Raw genomic sequence first — 23,785 nt, 5'->3', positions numbered from 1 at the left:
GAGATGTAAGCAGTGAATGCGTGTAACCTTTGATTTACAAACCCAAATCTCATTTCTACACAGAATTTAAAAAATACATATTTGTTTGTTAAGACCATAATAAAAGTAACCATTTTTATGGTAACATTTTTCAAAACACATGTGCAAACCGTTGATTATTTGTACATCACCCTCAGTGCTTTTACGATAATGTAAAGCACGTGTTGTAGACGACATAGCAGCACTGAAATTTGTGGCCTAGTAACTGCGGTGTGTGTAGTTGAAGCCACAAGCGTGAGTTGTGTTGAAATACCAGTTTCAAGTTAACATTGTCAGTTACATGGTCGCCATTTTGAAGCATTTGAAGAATTCTTTTTTTTTTAAATTTCATTATTGTGCTTTATTGGAGTAACTCTTACATTTGAGAAACTTGAAAATAGTCAGGGGTCCTCAAACTTTTTTGCACCACCGACCGAATATGGGCATTATATTCACGGACCGACTTTCATTTGAAAACATTTTTCCAACTGGTTTAAAGGTTTATTTTTTTAGTTATCTTGATTGAAACCAGCGTTTTGACATTTTCAGAGTCATAGGCCATTGTTAGTTTAGAGAAAAATACCTTCTTAAAAAAAAAAACAACAACAACCACCCTTTAAGACTGTGATACTCAATAGAACAGAATAGTTAATCACTGCGCTTTTGTGTAAATATGTGCGTCTTTCTTTAAAAATACACTTGATGTTCAAATCGCGCTTAACAAACAAGTGACACATGCTTGTGTGCATCAATGCATTTTAATAAATCTCCACGACTCTTTCAACAACGTGAAAAAGACAAAAGAAACCAGCAGCAGATAAACATCAGTTGATGCAGACAATCAAAGGCACATATAAAAAAAAAAAAACACACACATATTGACCTGTGCTCTTACGGTTTAAAACAATCTACATACGTAGACACGCCTTCTAAAATTAAAATTATAGTTTTAAAGAAAGCTGTAAAATCCCAGGAATCACTGATCAAAGTAAATGATAAAAGGCAAAAGTCTAAATTAACATTTTAACCCAAATATGTTGCTGATCAGTCTTAACGTATCTTTTTAAGTGACACCAAGATGATTGACATCTGTCAATATTGCAGTTTCTGAAGAACCTTTTGATGTGGTGTGATGTAACATGAGTTTCTACCAGCAGGTTGATGGATCCGTCTTAAGTTGCTCCAGTCAAGTTAATCGAGTTGAAATCTATCACGATCTCACTTTTCCTCGGAGTGAACTGCCTGCAAACACCAAAGAGAAATGACCACATGATGTTCTTTTCACTGAAAATTGAAACTTCCATATTACATTATTACACAAAAAGAAAATATTTGCACTGAATCAAGAAAAATCGAAAGATACTTTGAGGGTTAAACTCACCTGTAGTTGATCCCGGCCAGGGTGAGAAGTTTCCGCGAGGCGATCATCTCTGGACAGTCGTGGTACTTGTCAGACATGAAGACCACCTCCTTCAGACCTGCAGTGGGTTTAAGTCATCAAATTAAAGTGTTTTTTTTAACTGGAACTTATCAGAGGGAACTCTTTGAACCGTAAACAAATTAATGAAGTAGATTGAGAGAGATCATCCCCAAGACTTCCTTTTGAAACAAGGTTTTTTTCAAATTCAAAGGTAAATAAATCAATAAAAAAAATAAGCAAGTCATGACAGAACATTAAATAAAAATTAAATAAAAGCAAAAAAAAGTAACAAGAAAAACACATTTATTTTGTACTCAAGGGAGATCATTTATTGACTTTTCAGATAATAAATAAACTTATCAAATACAATAATAAAATGTAAAAGTCTTTAATGTTTTTTTTTCCTCTTCGCTAACGTTGCATGTTTCACGCTCCACTCCACCGACAGAGGGCAGTGTGGAGTTTATTCCGGTCATACAAGCGTTTGCCTAGACCAGTGTTTTTCAACCTTTTTCGAGCCAAGGTAAACTTTTTCCATTGAAAAAAAAAAATCATGACTCACACCACCACCCAAAACGTTGAAAAAATGGTACTATGTAGATCTTTTTACGACTGGACATCAACCAATCGATCCAATAACCATTTGATTGACATAATGAGGAGCCAATCTCAGCTCTCTTGTCTTTTATTTGCAGATAAATAATGTTTTTTTAATAATTAGGTCAAATTTTATATTTTTCCCCACGGCACACCTGACGATCTCTCAAGGCACACTGACTCCTTTAAGAAACATCTTAAGGCGTATTTATTCGTACAGGATTTTCCTTGATTTTCTGGAACTCCTGTTGTGTTCTCAGTTTTATCTTGACCTTTAAAGTATATACTTTATTGAATATTGTTTTGATTGTTTAAGCGCTTTGTGACCCTGGTCTGGAAAAGCGCTATACAAATAACAATTACTTACTTACTTACTTACTAGTGTGCCACGGCACAGTACTTGGAAAAACAGTGGCTTAGACAAATGTTGATATAAATATATATATATAAGGGAACAAACATTCAAGCACTTTTATCGCGCTTCAAACACTCCATAAATTAAAGGGACAACAATGAGGTAAACAGCATGATTAGTCCATCCATCCATCCATCCATCCATCCATCCATCCATCCATCCATCCATCCATCCATCCATCCATCCATCAGGGTGTGAGGTCACTCACCAGCCTGGATGATGAGTTTGGCACACTCGTTGCAGGGGAACAGTGCCACATACATGGTGCAGCCCTTCACGTCAGCACTGTTCTTGTTCATGATGGCGTTGAGCTCAGCATGACACACTGTGGAGGCAGCAGCAGTGTGACCTAAAATCTGGGTTTAGTGATGGACGTTCACGAAGGAGACCGACCGTAGGGGTACTTGGTATCCAGCCGGTCGGTGGCTCTCCGCGCCCACGGCAGCTTGTCGTCGTCGCAGCCGTTAGGCATGCCGTTGTAGCCGATCCCCACGATCTTATTCTCCTGGTTCACGATGCAGGCGCCGACCTGCAGGAGAAGAAACCAAAGAGAGGTAGAGTTTGTAAACTCTGAGAGCGCCATCTAGTGGGCTTCATAGGCAGTTGGGAAAGAAATGTGTCTTTGCGTTTATCCACACAAGTAATCAAAGCTTCTAACCTGTGAGTAACCGGTAACACAGATAGAGTCACTGGAGGGTTTTCTCTTTATTCAAACACTTCCTTATCACATTACCTAAAATCCTCTATAAATGTTACAGAAACAAAAAAAAATCTTGCAGACCTACTTGAAAAAGGAATTACGTCAAACATAACTGATCATAGAACCTCATTTAAAATACAATTTCTGACTGTAATTATAAAAATCAACAGTGAGCCTTGTAATCCAGTGTATTGGGTTGAACTAAGTGACCTTAAACAAATGTTATGCGTTACTAAAAAAAACCCGTCAAAATGTTGGTCTTCCTAGTATCACTCCACGAGGCCCAATATTATTACTCTGCAAGTCTTCATAGTATGTCTCCGCGAGGCTCAGTAGTATTACTCTGTGAGTCTTCGTAGTATTACTCCGCGAGGCTCAGTAGTATTACTCCGCAAGTCTTTGTAGTTTTACTCTGCGAGGCTCAGTAGTATTACTTGGCAAGGCTAAGTAGTATTACTCTGCAAGGATCAGTAGTATTACTCTGAAAACTATCTGTGTAAATGGTTATTGATTGTTCATAATAGTTCTAATGTAATATGTGTAATCGTTGACACATGCAGATGTGGAGGAACTGCTGAGATCTTTCAACAAGGTTTTTTATAAATCGTACATGGAAGTCAAACATACCTGAGAACTTGGATCTTTGCTTCTCTGTGCCGAGAGGAAGGCGACCGCCATGAAGTATTCTGGCCATTCAAGGTAATCGTCTCGCTTTTTCGTGTGTAAACTACGGGGATGAGGAGTTCATGTTATTGTACTAAGTTATAAAGATAAAAACTGTAGTGTTTGATATTGACTACATACTTAGGAAGTGTAATAAAACAATGCATGATAATAATAATAATGTTAAACTTTGCTGCCAACTCTGGCTCTACAGAGGTAAACCTCCAAAAACATACATTAACATTCAAGCATGTACTTGTACTTGCAAGTACTTGATCCGCCTTAAATTATGTCTAAAGAATCTAAAGAATGTATTTCTGGTTATTCAACTTCAGTGTTTTTAGCAATTTGAAATAATCGTGAAATAAGTTCAAATACATCTCTCTCTCTGCAAAATTAAAATTAAAACTTCTATTCTTCAAACTAAAATGTCTTGACTTTATTTTTATTTAACTGAATTTGTGTAGAAACAAACATTTTTGTATGGAACATGAAGACACATGTTTACAGATCAATTTTCACATCCGTGTGTTAAGAAGATTTAATTTGATGCAACTCTGTGTAAATATTATGATGCTAATCGACTTAATTATTTTTGTTATTTCGATTTTACATAAGTTAAAGATAATACCAAACATTTTTTGAAAATATAATTGATTTAACTGCTGAAGTAACAATTTGTCGACCATCACTGTTTGAACTTCGTCAATTATTATTATGACGTCAAACTGATTTGACAGTAAATCAAACATACTCCGATCGTATCAATTCCTTTTAAAACAGCCGGAAAAACAACTTGTAGTTAAAGACAAAAACATTCCAATACTTTTTTGCTTACCTGTCGCCGTTTTCCATCTTGACTCCTGTTGAAGTTTGTGTTTGTGTTTGAGGGAAAACGTGTGGCCAGAAAGACGGAAATACTAATGTGACGTCACAGCGACCCTTCAAAAACCCGCCAAATTCTGTTGGATTTCTAACCCCCGTGTACAGTCTGACAGGCACAACTTTAAACAAGTTCAATTTAAACATTTTGCTTCAAATAGAAACATCATCTTTGACAAAAACTGGTTTGTCATCAACATTAGATTGATGGTGGCGGCTGTGATTGTGTCGACCGTTCGATTGGAGACACGACAGTGGTGGCGCTAAATCCGGCGCGTTTCCTAATCCTCTTGGCGACTTTTATTGTGAAAGGTGGAATCACAACAAAATATCGCCATGTTTTCCGGTCACACCCTGCTGCTGTTGTTGGTGTCGTTGACGTCATATAAAACCATCTCATCATCTTATGTGGATGATAGAAACACGAAGCTTCATCACGGATTGTGAACATCGTACATATTATGTCCATGTTACGCATTAAATGCTCACCTGGCGACGTCAATAAAACATCAGAAGACAAATATTATGATTATATACATTATAAGACATAGACAAAGAAAGCTTTAATATTAAATACACAGAAAACGATTTAATAATCAATAAATCTTCTGTTAACAGAAAATTATTTTTTTTAAAAAGGGGAAATAATTAAAACTGTTATTATCAATCTCAGTACTTAGGTTGACTACAGAATGTTTGTTTGTAGTAGAAAACAAAATGTGTATTAAAACACAGTTTAAGTAAAACTGATGTAAAGGATAAGATGATCAAATGAGACTGAAACTATGTTTTTTTTTTATCGATTATTATTGTTATAATTATAATAAGGATTAAGACTTTCCATGTCTTAGTCAATCCAATGACTTCATCTAAATTAAAAAGCATTATTTTTTTAAGGGACACAATCATATCCGGAGCTGGGATTGCACCTAAAATGGCTGTTGTGAGGGTCAAATGAAAGAAAAGATTAAAAAAAAAAAAAAAACTTTAAACTCTAAGGAGAAAAATCACTTGCATAAGAAGGAAAAAATAAGAAAAATGTTTTAAGAAACAATATTAAAAGGGCAAACATATCCCACTGTTAAAAGAATAAATAATTTATTTTATTAATTATCACATTTAAACACAGTTTATTTAGAAAATAATTATGGATTCAAAAAACAACATTTCTTACATATGCAATTGTGTTGCATTTAAATGTCCATGAACATAAGAAAAATAAATGTTAAAAAAAAAGAAATCAACTCATCTTTGATTACTATTAAAAAATTTAAGCTTCTTGTAACTTTGTTCTTCCTCTCCCTGAGCCCTAGAAAACAAGAAAGATTCAACATGTATTTACTGAGACATTTAATTTATGCACACATTCACACACACACACCTTCTTAAACTGGTTGTGTCGCTGTTGCACCAGATTAATGACGTCACACACGATAGTAGTTTTTCCACGTGCAAAACCCCACTGGAGGAACTGCTGCTTACTAAGGATGGGCCTGTATTGGAAGACATCTCGCAGAGCCTGAACATAAAGCACACACACAACAAATAAATACGTGTTTAATATACATGTTTTTTTTCTTTCAAGAGTAATAAAGAACAAGAACCTTTTATTTATTCTGGAAAAAAAAGCACAAGAAGCCAAAAATAAAAGTGAAACATAACAGAATCCAGGGGCAACGATACGATATATTAAGATATATAGTAATACTGTAGTAACAAGGATATATTTGTAGTATTGTCGAGTAGTTGACTCTGGTGTTGCAGAATTTACAGACCACATGACTCTTCATGAAATCGTAACTGCTTTCACTTGTTTTGAAACCAAAATATGTCCAAACATTAGCTTTAAAAGCTTCTGGAGTCAAGTGTATCCTCTCGTCCTCAGTCATCACAAGATTTCATTGTACCATTAGCTTCGGAGGACTTAATGACTGCTAACATGTAGCGGCCGCAACACAAAAAAAATGAACAAACCCTGTTACTTCAGTATTTTTTAAATTTTAATATATCCCTGTATCGACATTTGTCCGACACCACTACTTGGAAATCTGGGCGTCTTCGCCCCAATTTCTGCCCCCATGACCTGACATCCAACAAGCGATTGGTAGATGGATGGAGGATTATTTCAGTGGAACATCAGCCAAGATAGCAAACGTATCTCCATGACAACCATCTCTCGGTTCTCAGTCAGTTCCCCCAAGAGCTTGTGGGGTCAAAAGGTTCCTGGAAATAAAGAGCAGGAATATTCTTGCTCATATTCACCTTGTAAACGGTGTCAACGAATCTCAGATCCGTCTTGCCGGCCAGCTCCAGTCCAGCCCCCACGAGCTGAGCGGTTAAAGGTTCCGAGAAGGAGGTGAGAGTAAAGCTCAGGATAGGAAGGAAAGCTGAAGGGTCTCCTGCTGTGAGACTAGAGAATGAAAGACACCATTTACACATGTTAGACACTCGTGTTTGGCAATAATAGCGAAGCGAAATATGATGGTGCCTTCTTTCTTTTTTTTAAATAAAACAAAACATGTTTATCTTAAGACGTTTCTATTTGTTCAGGCTTTTCCTTGATTTTCTGGAACTCCTGTTGTGTTATCAGTTTTATCTTGACCTTTAAAATATATACTGAATATTGTTTTGATTGTTTAACAGTTTGTGACCCTGGTCTGGAAAAGCGCTATACAAATAAAAATTACTTACTTACTTACTATATGCATCATTTCGATGTTATGTTCTTTATATATACATTTATATATTATTATTATTATTATATTATATATTATTTATATAATTGAATGCAGCCATTTTCTTTACAACTACTAGACACACAAGTGGTTCACTTTTAATTCAGAAAACATAAATCGAATAAACATAAAACAGAAAGAACATTTTTGCAATATAAATTAATTAATTTTGAAATATCAAGATTCTGTTGATCATATTATTTATGAAACCCACTATGGAACATAATTCCTATCAATCACTCGTATTTATCAAGGGGAATTGACGCTGTCCACAGATGAATAATTGTACTAAACATGATCAATATAGTATTATATTTATAATATGAAGTTTGTTTAAATCAACACAAAAAGAAAAGAGAACCCGGAAGTACGGTGTCCCTTAAGCAAACGTTGTGGATGAAATCGCTAAAATCCCGGCAAAATAAAATCTCTCATTTTCAGACAAACAACCTCCGTTTCGGGTTTGTATTGCTTTAAAGTGAATAAGCGAAGAACAATGTATATGTATAAAACATCACTTTTTGCATCACTCGAATAACTACGTTTGGACAAAGGAGAAGATGCATCTTTCTTGAACTAAACTCTTTTTAAAGTTGAATCACGGATCAGTTTACCCTGTAAAGTCGACGTGTCCGGGATATTTGATCACCCGAAGAAGAGACTCCAGTCGTCGCAAGCAACCCTGCATGTCCGCAGCATGCATCATAACAAAACTGTATGAAGACTTTTCACTTTATTTTGTAAATAACCGACGCGTTCCTTTTTTTGTTGCACTGCGCATGTGCGCTTATTGACGTCACTATAGATACCGGACATGGACAAAATATTAGTCACATGACTAGTGGTCAGAGCGATGCAAGTAATCATTTAAAAAAAAGAAGACGTTTTTGTGATAAACTTAGTAATATGAATTTATTATAAATTATATTAGAGTGGAAATAGACATCTTTGAATCCGGTAGTGAATAAAAATGCTACTTTTATTGACATCTCTATGATTTACAAACACGCCTGAATCATCAAGAGTGAGTGTCATCTTCAACATCTTCATCAGCCTTCACTTTTGGACGTCTTCTTCTGAGACAGAACCAGGTCTTTGACTTGCGGCATCAGACACAGGAGCTGAGTCCGCATGCTGGACGACTCCTCGTCCGCCTCTCCGGGACTGACGTCCGCTCCGGTTTCCTCCTTCTTTTTACTGACCAGTTGCTTCACCACCAGGCTCTGATAGGTGGACAGAAGTTCTTGACTCTCCTGCGACAATAAATCAAATCAGAAATGTCTCGTCAGCAAGAGATTCGACCAGTTTATAATCACAGAAACTATGGTGACGTACTGGAGGGATGTGCTCGGCGAGCGCGCCGATGATCTGCGGCACGCAGCGGCCCGGAGCGTGGAGCATGCAGTGGGTGTAGTTCTGGAACAGCAGCACGCAGGTGAGGTGCAGCACCAGAGCAGGGTCCTCCGTCTCCTTCATCTGTTCTGTGAGAGCCTGGCGGTGCTGGAACTGAGCCTGCCTGAAAAACACACCAGTCATGAGTCCCAACCTACTTTCGCAAAACACGTTTAGTTTTTGTTTTTTTTAAAGATGAAATCATCCGTTGACCTCTACTTCAAATGTATGAAAATAATCAGGCCTGAAGATACAAGTCTTTAGGAGAGTTATATAGTATTGATTATTTTCTATGGTACTGTACAGCTATTCGATTCAACAGCACTGTATCAATATTTTTTTCCAATAAAATAATACAATAACAGGTATACATCATCATCATTTTCTTTGGCTTCATATTTTATTGTTTAACATAGTTAAAAAATTGAATAATTTGATGTATTTTTTTTTATAATTAACAAGCAAATATTCACGGCACAACAGCTTCCTAGATAGTAGCAGTTGTTTAAAAAAAAGTCAGCTAATAAGCCAATGAAATCCAAAGAACCTGGCAATGACTGAGGACAAGAGGATACAGTCCATTCCACCATCTATTATAGCTGATGTTTTGGCATATCAGAATCATGCAAAACGACTTATGTAAATTCTGCAACACCAGAGTGAAGTACTCAACAATACTACAAATATATCCTTGTTACTACAGTATCACAATATATAGTATCGTTGACCCGGTATCAATTCAATACAAACCTTTAAAAACCTATGCATTTTGAGAAAAAGTGTGTATTCTTTATTTTGTTGTTTATTTTTTATCTGTGATCTAAAAATCTAAAATCTAATATACAGGACAACAACCATGCTCTTAATTAACCCAAAACACTCATTAATATCAAAGGTGAATATTTTTGGAAGTTGGAGCAGGGATTTTTTAGTTTTAGCTATTTTAGGAAGATATCTGTGTGTGCAGGTGACTTTTACTGTGCATAATTATTAGGCAACTTAACAAAAAACAAATATATACCCATTATAATTATTTTCACCAGGGAAACCAATATAACAGTTCAACAATCACAAATATACATTTCTGACATTCAAAAACAAAACAAATCAGTGACCAATATAGCCACCTTTCTTTGCAAGGACACTCAAAAGCCTGCCATCCATGGATTCTGTCAGTGTTTTGATCTGTTCACGATCAACATTGCGTGCAGCAGCAACCACAGCCTCCCAGACACGTTCAGAGAGGTGTACTGTTTTCCCTCCTTGTAAATCTGACATTTGATGAGGGACCACAGGTTCTCTATGGGGTTCAGATCAGGTGAACAAGGAGGCCATGTCATTAGTTTTTCTTCTTTTAGACCCTTTCTTGCCAGCAATGATGGAGCATTGTCCTACATGAAAATCATGTTTTTCTTGAAGGATGCCGACTTCTTCCTGTACCACTGCTTGAAGAAGGTGTCTTCCAGAAACTGGCAGTAGGACTGGGAGTTGAGCTTGACTCCATCCTCAACCCGAAAAGGCCCCACAAGCTCATCTTTGATGATTCCAGCCCATACCAGTACCCCACCTCCACCTTGCTGGCGTCTGAGTCGGACTGGAGCTCTCTGCCCTTTACCGGTCCAGCCACGGGATCTGGCCCATCAAGACTCACTCTCATTTCATCAGTCCATAAAACCTTAGAAAAATCAGTCTTGAGATATTTCTTGGCCCAGTCTACAAGTAGACGTTTCAGCTTGTGTGTCTTGTTCAGTGGTGGTCGTTTTTCAGCCTTTCTTACCTTGGCCATGTCTCTGAGTATTGCACACCTTGTGCTTTTTGGCACTCCAGTGATGTTGCAGCTCTGAAATATGGCAAAACTGGTGGCAAGTGGCATCTTGGCAGCTGCATGCTTGACTTTTCTCAGTTCATGGGCAGTTATTTTGCGCCTTGGTTTTTCCACACGCTTTTTGCGACCCTGTTGACTATTTTGAATGAAACGCTTGATTGTTCGATGATCACGCTTCAGAAGCTTGGCAATTTTAAGAGTGCTGCATCCCTCTGCAAGATATCTCACTATTTTTGACTTTTCGGAGCCTGTCAAGTCCCTCTTCTGACCCATTTTGCCAAAGGAAAGGAAGTTGCCTAATAATTATGCACACCTGATATAGGGTGTTGATGTCATTAGACCACACCCCTTCTCATTACAGAGATGCACATCACCTGATATGCGTAATTGGGAGTAGGCTTTCGAGCCTATACAACTTGGAGTAAGACAACATGCATAAAGAGCATGATGTGGTCAAAATACTCATTTGCCTAATAATTCTGCACTCCCTGTACTTGATATAATTATGAAAAGTGTGCCCATCTATGGTGAGATTAAAGATAACCCTTAGAGTGTGTGATACTATACATAGTGAAGCTGAAAAGTCTCCTCTACCTTTCCTTCTTTTTGTCTCCCTTCTTCATCATGAAGCCGCACACCTCTGCACCGACCTCCAGGCTCGTCAAAAAGTCCTCAACCGTCTGTGGACGAAAATATTTTAGTTTGAAATTTGGACCTTTTTAAAAAGCCTTCCCTCCGTTTACCTTTCCATTGAGGCAGTTATGCAGCTTCAAAAGGGGTCCTCGGATGTCGTCCGGGAGTTTCCCCAAAATCTTCAACCTGACCTGCAAAAACGTTCATGAAGCTCCAGCAGCCGAAAGAAAAGCCGCAAAAAAGAGGACTTACATCTGAGGAGATGGAGCCAGGATTCTCCACCGACAGCATCATGTCGGCAGCCAGGAAGTTGACGAGGATGTTGGTGACATCCGTGCACACGCTTTTGAGGATGTGTTTGCTGATGAGGGTCTGCGTGTCATCTGCAGGGAAAGGCTTTGTTGAAATTGTCGTCCGACTGATAAGCGCACACAACACTCGGCAGTACCCGAGAAGAACTTAATGGCTTTTTCGAAGAGCCGGATATTGATGTAGAGGTTCCCGATCTCCTCCTGGAGCTCCTTCATGGTCTTCTTCTTGTCCGTCGCAGACGCACAGGTGCTGGTGGAGACCAACACGGTCCGGACCACCTCTTGGTAGGCTTTGGACAGCGGCCTGCACAGAGTGTAGTAGCATCAGGCACTCGTCGAGGGATGAAACAGAAAGTCAAGATGATGGACATTACTGCACGAGATAGTCGGCGAGCTCGTCGAGGATTTCATCGGCGCAGTCGTCCGACAGTCCGTGGCGCAGCACGGCGATGATCTCATTGGCGGTCATGAAGTCGGGAGCTTGATCTGGACACGTGGACGGGAGTCAAGTCTCAATAGCAGAAGATTGAAAGAGGAGAGTTTTTTTTTTTAGTCTTTGTACTTTGCTGTGAAGATTCCCTTTCGTCGTCGCTGCCCTCGTCTCTCCTTCCCTTCTTTTTGGTTTTCCGGATGCGGATCTCTCTGGCGTTGCCGCCTCCTCCTCCTTTCACGCTGCCGCTGCCCTCTGTTTTGAAAATCGGATCAAGATCAGAATGTTCCAACTTAACTGCTCGAATTTCAGCAAAAACTGGTCAGAAGGTTTCTTAATTCAAGTGATGCCACTAGGGGTGTGTATTGAATATAGATGGCAATAAGATACGTTTCTGGATACATGAGCAACAATAAGATATATTGCGATACAGTAGGTACAATGATACGTTTGTAGTATTACAGGATTCACAGACCACATGACTCCTGACAAAGTAGTAACTGCTTTCATTCGTTTTTAAAACAGAATATGCCCAAACGTCAGCTTTAAAAGTCGACTGTATCCTCTTGTCCTCAGTTATCTTGCAGGATCATTGTCACTTAAGCTTTGGAGCTCATAACGACTGCTGCCATCTAGCGGCCGGAAGTTTAATTTCAACACAGAAATAAACAATGAATATTTGCATCATAATTGTAAATAAATCAAATTTAATTATTTCATTTAATGCAAAATTGACACAATTTAAACTAGAGAATAACTATAAGAAAATGAAATGTGATTTGAAACAAACAATATAATATTATCTATGTACATATACACACACACATTTCTGTTACACAGTTAATTACATTTTGTGTTGGAAAATTAGCTCATTTTTTTCACCCGGACGTTATGAAATATCTCATTCAAACCTGTCGCTCTCTTCCTCCGCTCGGTGTCTTTCTTCTTGTTCGACACCGACGAATTTTCCGAAGACACCTGCCTCAGGTTTTCCTCAGTGATAAGAATCACCGGATTATTTTTCACTTCCTTAACAGAGGAAAAAAAATATGATTATTTGATGAATTTTTCTTGTTAGTTTGAAAAGCAAAGGAGCAACACCTTCTGGGCTTTCTGCTGCATGGGCTCATCAAACAGAGACATGCATCTGCTGCTGATGAACTTCTCGCTCACGACCACGGTGCTGCCCAGGACTCTGGCCGAGGACTCCACGTTGGTGTTCCTCATGGCCTGTTGGACCAGCATCTCCATGTCCTCCATGGACAAACAGCTGGGTAGAATAGTCTAGGAAGGTCACACAGCAGTGAGTATTAAAGGGTTTCTACAGATTAAAGTTATAATCTAACTGAGCTCATTTTCTACTCACCCTCATGGCGACTAAAGGTTGGGATTAATTGTTTAATACAAGATGGACGTTACAGATGAGCAGTATTTCGGGGCTTTGGATATTTTAAAAGTGTCTTTTTGGGCGAAGATGAAGACAACTGAGCTCCAGTCGCTACATTAAAATGAACAAACATTTTTGTCTACAACTCTAAAAAGGAACCGATTACTCTGAAAATAATCCCAACACTTAGTCGACACGAAGGCGAGTAGAAAATGAGTATAATTTAAATTTGAAGTTCAAGACATAAACGATAAAACACAATTGGAAGAATAAAAAAAATGTCATAGGTTTAGGGACAATTTAACCAAAATGTTATGTTTTTAAGCATTAAATACACATTTTAATTCAAGTCAAAAACATTACTTAACTGCAATTGTGCTGATTTGAAAGATTTACTGCACAAAATACCTCATTCACGTTCAGCCATGAAAAAAAATTAACTTTGTTCATGTTTCCCAGAGAGGAACTAATCTTATTCATCATGTTTTCATTTTATTTTAGAAGTCATTTTAACATCAAACAACGCCTGCGTCTTTAAGGATCAGAGAGGACACTGTAAAAAAGGGGACCTTCTCAAAATCTGCACCTGCATGTCGGCCCACGTCGACGAGTTCACCGCCTCCTCCACCGATGCCTCCACCTGGTCCATGAGGGTCTGGCCCACACAGGCTGCACGCAGGAAGAGCAGCTTGTTGGACTTGAAGCGTTTCTTGATGTAGTTGCTCGGGTCAGGGATGCCCAGCCGGGACAAGGAGTCGTATTCTGCAGGGAAACAATGAAGGCTACGTTTAAAAAAACACACTTTAATGAAGGAGGAATACATGAAGTTAAATATTTTATTAAGAGCTCAGTAGATGGATTTAAAATGATGGGATGTTTTATTAAAATAAATACTCAAAGTCAAAGATTATATAGCCAAGAGTGCCATCTAGTGGACTCTGAAAATGAGGCGACGATTCCAAAACCTGCCTCAGCCCTTCCATATAGTAAAAACAAGATACAAAAATACATGAAAATTTAGTTTGTAGATTTAGTGTGTAGCAAAAAAAGACATCTGCTCAGATTGTTGTTTTTTAACAACCTGAAATCATTATTTGCTTTAAATATCTAAGCCTTCTTTTTAATAATCAACCATTCACATAAAACAGGGGTTTCAAACTTGTAGCCCACGGGCCATTGGCAGCCTGTGACATGATATTATGCGGCCCTCCATTCTACATTTGAATGAGTTTTGGCTTTTTAAATGGCCAAATTGTAAATGTTATTGTATTATGTTTATAGCTTAATGTTTGATGTTCCACAATTGACCAAAGAAAATTCCTAATCAGCAGACCCTCTCCACTAATAAATGGTTGCTTATCTTGACCCAGAGGCAACACAAGGGATACCACAAACACATTTGTTTTCAGGCCTAACGGGTCATCTTGACCCAGAGGCAACACAAGGGACACCACAAACACAATTGTTTTCAGGCCTAACGGGTCACCTTGACCCTGAGACAACACAAGGGTTAAGAAAAAAAGATCACGATGGCACAGATTTTGGAAAATAAAATAATATAAAATTTGACAAAAATGGCTGAAATGTAAAGTGAAACCACAAAAACATAAGAATAAATCAAATATCTGTTGAGAAGCCTGACACTAGAGACCAAAACTCTTACCCAAGTATCCATTTTGCGAGAGGAAAGAGTCGACCCATGCACTCTGGGTTTTCGAGTAGATGTCCGGGATGTACACGGCCTTGTCCTGGCGCCCTCCGACCACGGATCCCTTCAGTCGCCCCGTGTTCACCAGCTCCTCCAGCATCGCTGCAGGACACAAAACCTATTGGTCACGAAGCACACGATTGAAGAAGAGAAAGACCATTTCCTCACAATACAGAAGATGTTCCTGAAATCCAAACGCTGAGATGATTCCGCTGACGGGCGTCGGCCTGGTGAAGGAGAGAAGACGAATGTGGAAAAAAAGAAACTTGAAAGATAATGAAAATTTTTTCCATTTATTCACCGTGTGATGGCACTGAAGAGTCCCTGGATCTTGGCCGTGTGACGAGCGACGAAGGCGAGAGTGAAAATCACCCCTTTGTTGTACTGGTCGAGCTCTCCTTGGATCAACCGCCCGAGACGCTTCGACAGTTCCTAGAAAACGCCAGGGTTTGGGTCACGTCGAGGTAGGAACACCATGCATGCCGAGTCATGTGGAGTCTCACCAGAGTGAGGAAGTCTCCGGGCAGGTCGTGGACCTTGCAGAGTTCAGAGATGCTGATCAAGCCCGCCTCCTGAAGTCTGTCGTTCACTTCCTCGGCAAGACGGTCGAGATACGTGCTGCACACAAAACACGATACAGTATTAATGTTATAAATCCAAGTTTTTTAATGGTTGATTTTTTCCATATTTTAGCAAAATAAGATTTTTTTTTTTCCCATTTATAATTAAAATGCATTTATTCACAGCGCTTATTCGCTAATTGTGTTAAAATGTAACATCTGGTCACTAGATGGCAGTAGTCATTACTTTCTACGCCACTGACGGAACAATGAAAGCCAGTGGTGGCTGGGGATGAGAGGATACCGTCGCCTCCAGCAGCTTTTTAAAGCTGATGGTTTGGACATATTTTGGTTTCAAAACAAATGAAAACAGTTACGACTTCGTCAAGAGTCATGTGATCTGTAAATTCTGAAACACCAGAGTCAAGTACTCGACAATACTACACATATATCCTTGTTACTACAGTATCTCAATATATCGTATCGTTGCCAATTTATTGCGATACGTATCGTATTAACTTATTTTTGCCAGTAAACACCGCTAGCTCACAAGACATATTTTAAAAGTATTTTTCTACATTCAAAATAAAAAGTGCTGGAACTTAGTTTGTATCCGTGCAGCACGCACGTCTTTTTTACTTTCGTCATGTTGAACAACAAACTCGATCTGCTTCCTTTTCAACCCCTTCAAAATAAAACAGCGGAAATACCAACACAATGGCGATCGCCTAGAAGGCCGTTACAGTGTATATCTGCCGCATTCAGAATTACAAACACAGACATGCGGATTCACACGGGATCAGTATTATCACCCTGTGTTTGGTGAATTACAGAAGGTAATTTGCGGCGGAATTATAACATTACAAATCACAGACATGGCGCAATCGCACAGGATTAAAACTCAGACATTCTCCGCAATTATTACAAATTCCCAGAGTTCCTCAGGTAATACTTATCCTGTGTGAATCGGACATAAGAATCACGAATGACACCAGACAAACATTTCCAGCTTTCGGTTGAATTAATCCTAAAACAACAAAAGAAAACACTCACTCATCGATAAGTTGTCCGAGAACAAGTTGAGTTTTATCACTCTTGACAATTTCAGCAGCCTGACTCTCGACGTGGGCCCAGTCCACGTTGATGGCCTGAAGACAATTGAGGACGATAAACAAAAATTAATGCAACACAGATAATGATGGTTTCTGCAAACACAGACCTGCTGGAGCTGTGCCAGGTTGATCCGCCCTGTGAGGATAAGATCGTCGTTACTCAAGGAATAAATCTGTTACTCTACAGTATCTAAGTTCGTGAAGGTTTTTTTTAAATAATACATTTGTTACTTAATAACAAAAAAGGCTCAAAGTGGCTTGATACTTATTTAAGGAATGCCGTCATCATTTATTGAACATAGAAAATACTTCTATTGAATTCTGCTGCTGCTGCGAGGATCTATACATGTTGATTTAAACGACAGTAATACGGTTAAAAACTAACCCATGGAATGTTTTCTATCATTTACCTCCATGTATGTAGAGCTCATCTCGGATCTCTCGTTCGATCTGGGCAGTGGTGATGTATTCCTTTCCATCCAAAGTGTGCACGACGTTCAACTTTTTGTCGTTCACCAGCATTGAAATGATCTCAATGCAGTTCCTCTCAGACAGCCTGAGAACAGGTGAGAAGATTGTGTTAAAGTTGGAGCAAAGTGTGCGTTTGTGGAACTCATTCAGGATTTTTTTTTAAATGTTAAAGGTTTGTAAAGGCATTTCAATTCATTATAATTTTGTTTCATGAAATTGTAATTGTTTTTTTTAGCTTTTAAAATTGTTTCAGGAAATTGTAAATTTGTTTCAGAGTTTGTAAATGTGTTTCACTTAATTATAATTTTGTTTCACAGTTTGTACATTTGTTTCACAGTTTTTAAATGGGTTTCAGAGTTTGTAAATGTGTTTCATTTAATTATAATTTTGTTCCAGAGATTGTAAAAAAAAAAGTCAGAGTTTGTAAATTTGTTTCAGAGTTTGTAAATGTGTTTCAGTTAATAATAATTTTGTTTCAGAGTTTGTACATGTGTTTGAGAATTTGTAAATGTGTTTCAGTTAATTATAATTTTGTTTCAGAGTTTGTACATGTGTTTGAGAGTTTGTAAATGTGTTTCAGTTCATTATAATTTTGTTTCACAGTTTGTAAATGTGTTTCAGTTCATTATAATTTAGTTTCAGAGTTTGTAAATGTGTTTCAGTTAATTATAATTTAGTTTCCGAGTTTGTAAATGTGTTTCAGTTAATTATAATTTAGTTTCAGAGTTTGTAAATGTGTTTCAGTTAATTATAATTTAGTTTCTGAGTTTGTAAATGTGTTTCAGTTAATTATAATTTAGTTTCAGAGTTTGTAAACGTGTTTCAATAAATTGTAATTTGTTTCAGAGTTTGTAAATGTGTTTCAGTTAATTATAATTTTGTTTCAGAGTTTGTAAATGTGTTTCAGAGTTTGTAATTTAGTTTCAGAGTTTGTAAATGTGTTTCAGTTAATTATAATTTAGTTTCTGAGTTTGTAAATGTGTTTCAGTTAATTATAATTTAGTTTCAGAGTTTGTAAACGTGTTTCAATAAATTGTAATTTGTTTCAGAGTTTGTAAATGTGTTTCAGTTAATTATAATTTTGTTTCAGAGTTTGTAAATGTGTTTCAGAGTTTGTAATTTTGTTTCAGAGTTTGTAAATGTGTTTCAGTTAACTATAATTTAGTTTCAGAGTTTGTAAATGTGTTTCAGAGTTTGTAAATGTGTTTCAGTTAATTATAATTTTGTTTCAGAGTTTGTAAATGTGTTTCAGAGTTTGTAAATGTGTTTCAGTTAACTATAATTTAGTTTCAGAGTTTGTAAATGTGTTTCAGAGTTTGTAAATGTGTTTCAGTTAACTATAATTTAGTTTCAGAGTTTGTAAATGTGTTTCAGTTAACTATAATTGAGTTTCAGAGTTTGTAAATGTGTTTCAGAGTTTGTAATTTTGTTTCAGAGTTTGTAAATGTGTTTCAGAGTTTGTAAATGTGTTTCAGTTAACTATAATTTAGTTTCAGAGTTTGTAAATGTGTTTCAGAGTTTGTAATTTTGTTTCAGAGTTTGTAAATGTGTTTCAGTTAATTATAATTTAGTTTCAGAGTTTGTAAATGTGTTTCAGTTAACTATAATTTAGTTTCAGAGTTTGTAAATGTGTTTCAGTTAACTATAATTTAGTTTCAGTTTGTAAATGTGTTTCAGTTAACTATAATTTAGTTTCAGAGTTTGTAAATGTGTTTCAGAGTTTGTAAATGTGTTTCAGTTAACTATAATTTATTTTCAGAGTTTGTAAATGTGTTTCAGTTAACTATAATTTAGTTTCAGAGTTTGTAAATGTGTTTCAGTTAACTATAATTTAGTTTCAGTTTGTAAATGTGTTTCAGTTAACTATAATTTAGTTTCAGAGTTTGTAAATGTGTTTCAGAGTTTGTAAATGTGTTTCAGTTAACTATAATTTAGTTTCAGAGTTTGTAAATGTGTTTCAGTTAACTATAATTGAGTTTCAGAGTTTGTAAATGTGTTTCAGAGTTTGTAATTTTGTTTCAGAGTTTGTAAATGTGTTTCAGTTAATTATAATTTAGTTTCAGAGTTTGTAACTGTGTTTCAGTTAATTATAATTTAGTTTCAGAGTTTGTAAATGTGTTTCAGTTAACTATAATTTAGTTTCAGAGTTTGTAAATGTGTTTCAGTTAACTATAATTTAGTTTCTGAGTTTGTAGATGTGTTTCAGTTAATTATAATTTAGTTTCAGAGTTTGTAAATGTGTTTCAGTTAACTATAATTGAGTTTCAGAGTTTGTAAATGTGTTTCAGAGTTTGTAATTTTGTTTCAGAGTTTGTAAATGTGTTTCAGTTAATTATAATTTAGTTTCAGAGTTTGTAACTGTGTTTCAGTTAATTATAATTTAGTTTCAGAGTTTGTAAATGTGTTTCAGTTAACTATAATTTAGTTTCAGAGTTTGTAAATGTGTTTCAGTTAACTATAATTTAGTTTCTGAGTTTGTAAATGTGTTTCAGTTAACTATAATTTAGTTTCAGTTTGTAAATGTGTTTCAGTTAACTATAATTTAGTTTCAGAGTTTGTAAATGTGTTTCAGAGTTTGTAAATGTGTTTCAGTTAACTATAATTTAGTTTCAGAGTTTGTAAATGTGTTTCAGTTAACTATAATTGAGTTTCAGAGTTTGTAAATGTGTTTCAGAGTTTGTAATTTTGTTTCAGAGTTTGTAAATGTGTTTCAGTTAATTATAATTTAGTTTCAGAGTTTGTAACTGTGTTTCAGTTAATTATAATTTAGTTTCAGAGTTTGTAAATGTGTTTCAGTTAACTATAATTTAGTTTCTGAGTTTGTAAATGTGTTTCAGTTAACTATAATTTAGTTTCAGAGTTTGTAAATGTGTTTCAGTTAACTATAATTTAGTTTCTGAGTTTGTAAATGTGTTTCAGTTAATTATTATTTAGTTTCAGAGTTTGTAAATGTGTTTCAGTTAATTATAATTTAGTTTCAGAGTTTGTAAATGTGTTTCAGTTAACTATAAGTTTGTTTCAGAGTTTGTAAATGTGTTTCAGGGTTTATGATTTTGTTTCAGAGTTTGTAAATGTGTTTCAATTAATTATAACTTAGTTTCAGGGTTTGTAAATGTGTTTCAGTTCATTATAATTTTGTTTTCGAGTTTGTAAACGTGTTTCAGTTCATTATAATTTTGTTTTAGAGTTTGTAAACGTGTTTCAGTTCATTATAATTTTGTTTTAGAGTTTGTAAACGTGTTTCAGAGTTTATAAATGTGTTTCAGTTATTTGTAACTTCTACAGTGCAACAAATCGTGAAGTAGAAGCGAGTTAAAGATCAGTAACTTCAGAGTTCTTAATGTAATATGTTTGAGGAACAGTTTGCTAAGGTTTTCACGCTCAAAACGGTAGAAATGCCACAACTTGACTCGGTTTCACTCAAGTGTGGAAGACATTCTGTGTTTGTAACAACATCTTCACGCAGCTGCTGACCATAGTTTGCGACACACGATGCTAACACTAACCTCTGAGCTGTTTCAGCAAACTGAGCTTTCTGGAAGTCAGCGGCGAGCCGCCGAATCTCCTGCCACTCGTCAGACATGTCTATCGGTCAGAGAACAGGCCCAGGTGACGGTGTGAAGCTGGAGCTGTCAGTCTGTGCAGACGCTTGTCAATCAGCGCCACAATCCACAGCAACACGTCACCGAAAGATGGGCTGTCACCTCAGCGCATGCGCGGGCATTCACATCCGGGTAGCGTGTTTTTATGGCATCCTGGAAGGGACAAATTTGAAGTCAGCTTGCGCGATTGAAAACATATTTTTGAAGCGCATTTGAATGGATCAGGAAGAAGATTTTATTTACATTCAAGTCAAGATGGTTGTAAACATGACGAGGGAAACAATCGTGTGGAAGATCGTTAGAAGTTTCCAGGGGAGGAGAGTCGAGGTGTTGAAGATGTATGTTGACTGTTTGTTTTCTGACAGAAATTCACTTTAGTTCACAGACCAACGACTTACACAGTCGTCTGTTTAAATTCAACAATAACAAATGTTCAGTTCAAATGTATTTTCATAAGATTTGAATCCATCCATCCATCCATAATCTATCCATTTGTCAATCCTTCCTTCCTTCCCCCCTCCCTCTCTCCCTCTCTCCCTCCCTCCCTCCCTCCCTCCTTCCTTCCTTCCTTCCTTCCTTCCTTCCTTCCTTCCTTCCTTCCTTCCTTCCTTCCTTCCTTCCTTCCTTCCTTCCTTCCTCCCTTCCTTCCCTCCTTAAGTTCCTGTTTCCTCTCCTCCTTCCTTCCTTCATTCCTCCCTCATTCCTTCCTTCCTTCCTTCCTTCCTTCCTTCCTTCCTTCCTTCCTTCCTTCCTTCCTTCCTTCCTTCCTTCCTTCCTTCCTTCCTTCCTTCCTTCCTTCCTCCCTATCAATCTATCATCCATCATGCATCCATCTACATATACATTCATTCATCCTTCCTTCAATCTTTTCCATCCATTCCTTCATTCCATATTTCCATCCATCCATCTATATTGTATTTTTCTTTCCTTCCTTCCTCCTTTCCATCCATCTACTGATCATCCATCCTGTCTGTCTTTTTGTCTGTCTTTCATCCATTGATCAATGTATCGATCCATAATCCATCTATTCGTCCATCGACGTTTTGGTCCAGCCATCCTTTGATCAGTGTATCCATCAATCTATCGATGAATTCATTAATTACTTATCCATTCACCCTTCCTTCAATTGTTCCATCCATGCTTGCTTCCTTCCTCATACTCATCCATCCATCCATCGATTGATCAATCGTTCGTTGATCAATTCATCATGTCTGTCTTTTGATCTATCATTCATTCTTCATATATCCATCCATCCATCCTTCTTTTCTTCCTCCTCGCAATCCATCCATCCATCCATCCATCCATCCTTATTTTCATCCTCCTCGCAATCCATCCATCCATTCATCAGTCCATCTTTTGATCAATCCATCTTGTTTGTCTTTACATCTGTCATCCATTCATATTTCCATCAATCCAGCCTTCACTTGATCAATCTATCCATCATTCTATTCATTCATTCATCCTTCGATCCTATCCTCCAGCATCCATCAATCATTCCTTCCTTCCTCCTTTCCATCTACCCTTCCTTCCACCCTTCCTTCCTTCATCGATTCCATCAATCCATTGATTAATCCATCTTGTCTTTTTTTTACATCTATGATCCATTTATCATATATCCATCATCCATCAAATAAAGCTATATTTGATCAATATATTGATCCATCATTAATTAATTAATTATTTGATTCATTCATCCTGTCCTTCATTCCCTATTTCAATTAATACATCCATCTATCCTTCCTTCTTCACATAAATTAATACATCCATCTTTCCTTTCTTCCTCACTTAAATTAATACATCCATCCATCCTTTCTTCCTCACTTAAATTAATACATCCATCTATTCTTTCTCCCTCACTTAAATTAATACATCCATCTATCCTTTCTTCCTCACTTAAATTAATACATCCATCTATTCTTTCTTCCTCACTCAAATTAATACATCCATCTATCCTTTCTTCCTCACTTAAATTAATACATCCATCTATCCTTTCTTCCTCACTTTAATTAATACATCCATCCATCCTTTCTTCTTCACTTAAATTAATGGAACCCCTACTGTCTCTGAGCCCCTCTCCTCCTCTTGGTCTTCCTTCACTGCTCTATCTTTGGGTGATATTTTGGCACTAGTGAACAAGATGAAACCCTCCTCTTGTTCAGATGACGTCCTTCCTTGTAAGATTTTTATCAAAGTATTTGATTAATATGGTGAACCTCTCCCTTTCCACAGGGGTTTTTCCCAATGCATTTAAACATGCCATTGTGGAGCCTCTGAGCAAAAAGCCAGGCTTAGACCCAACTGACCTCAGTAATTCCAGGCCTATTTCTAAGCTCCCTTTCTTGTCCAAGATCTTGGAGAAGGTGGTGTCGGAACAGCTGTCTTTGTTCCAAGATCAGAACGACATCCATGAGAAGTTTCAGTCTGGCTTCTGTAAACATTTACCTTACCTTACCTTACTCTACGGAGACAGCCTCACTGAAAGTGTCCAGTGACATCATGATGTCGACTGATTCGGGTCAATACCCTGTTCTGGTTCTCTTGGATCTGTCCTCAGCCTTTGACACAGTTGATCACGAGATCCTGCTGAGAAGACTGAGGGATGAAGTGGGACTGTCTGGGTCTGTGTTAGAATGGTTCTCATCATACCTTTCTGGGCGCAGTTTTAGTGTATCTGCCAATCAAATGAGGTCTGAATCAGCAGATCTGTTGTGTGGAGTCCCTCAAGGTTCTGTTCTGGGTCCTTTATTGTTTTTGCTGTACTTGATTCCCCCTGGTAAAATCATTCAGAGATTTCCTGATGTTTCTTATCACATTTTTGCTGATGACATCCAGCTCTACTGCTCTTTTGATCCAACTGAGCCCCAGAGGCTGAACAGCTTAGTCAATTGTTTGCTAGAAATCAAACAATGGCTGAGTGAAAACAC

At 37.2% G+C, this 23,785-nt stretch overlaps 3 protein-coding genes and 1 long non-coding RNA gene across 4 annotated transcripts; all 4 read right to left on the bottom strand.

The window, feature by feature from the left end:
• Nucleotides 1-757: 757 nt before the first annotated feature.
• Nucleotides 758-4,721, bottom strand: dctd (dCMP deaminase). Its single transcript, XM_087806259.1, has 6 exons — nt 4,652-4,721; nt 3,778-3,877; nt 2,844-2,979; nt 2,659-2,775; nt 1,400-1,496; nt 758-1,260 (listed from the first exon to the last, which is right to left on the bottom strand). Exons 1-6 carry the CDS (start codon nt 4,666-4,668, stop codon nt 1,191-1,193), a joined length of 537 nt encoding a protein of 178 aa, XP_087662385.1. The 5' UTR covers nt 4,669-4,721; the 3' UTR covers nt 758-1,190.
• Nucleotides 4,722-5,809: 1,088 nt separating this feature from the next.
• On the bottom strand, nt 5,810-8,162 carry cep44 (centrosomal protein 44). The gene is made up of 4 exons (XM_087783655.1): nt 8,045-8,162; nt 6,958-7,105; nt 6,077-6,214; nt 5,810-6,004 (listed from the first exon to the last, which is right to left on the bottom strand). Exons 1-4 carry the CDS (start codon nt 8,134-8,136, stop codon nt 5,966-5,968), a joined length of 417 nt encoding a protein of 138 aa, XP_087639781.1. The 5' UTR covers nt 8,137-8,162; the 3' UTR covers nt 5,810-5,965.
• A 228-nt stretch (nt 8,163-8,390) lies between these two features.
• ufl1 (UFM1-specific ligase 1) lies at nt 8,391-20,949 on the bottom strand. Its single transcript, XM_087783644.1, has 19 exons — nt 20,766-20,949; nt 17,199-17,344; nt 16,896-16,924; nt 16,730-16,824; nt 15,620-15,734; nt 15,418-15,548; nt 15,285-15,343; nt 15,072-15,218; nt 13,995-14,170; nt 13,123-13,305; nt 12,933-13,050; nt 12,154-12,276; nt 11,966-12,077; nt 11,729-11,895; nt 11,533-11,663; nt 11,391-11,471; nt 11,242-11,327; nt 8,766-8,946; nt 8,391-8,683 (listed from the first exon to the last, which is right to left on the bottom strand). Exons 1-19 carry the CDS (start codon nt 20,840-20,842, stop codon nt 8,480-8,482), a joined length of 2,361 nt encoding a protein of 786 aa, XP_087639770.1. The 5' UTR covers nt 20,843-20,949; the 3' UTR covers nt 8,391-8,479.
• On the bottom strand, nt 10,014-11,143 carry LOC148089373 (uncharacterized). The gene is made up of 3 exons (XR_015710504.1): nt 10,548-11,143; nt 10,390-10,424; nt 10,014-10,291 (listed from the first exon to the last, which is right to left on the bottom strand). It is a non-coding gene; the product is annotated as an uncharacterized LOC148089373 (long non-coding RNA).
• Nucleotides 20,950-23,785: the final 2,836 nt, after the last annotated feature.

This window comes from Callionymus lyra, chromosome 1 (assembly GCF_982586985.1).
Source record: "Callionymus lyra chromosome 1, fCalLyr1.hap1.1, whole genome shotgun sequence".
In the NCBI taxonomy this organism is placed as follows: Eukaryota; Metazoa; Chordata; class Actinopteri; order Syngnathiformes; family Callionymidae; genus Callionymus; species Callionymus lyra.
This window is presented reverse-complemented; position numbering and strand designations above follow the sequence as displayed.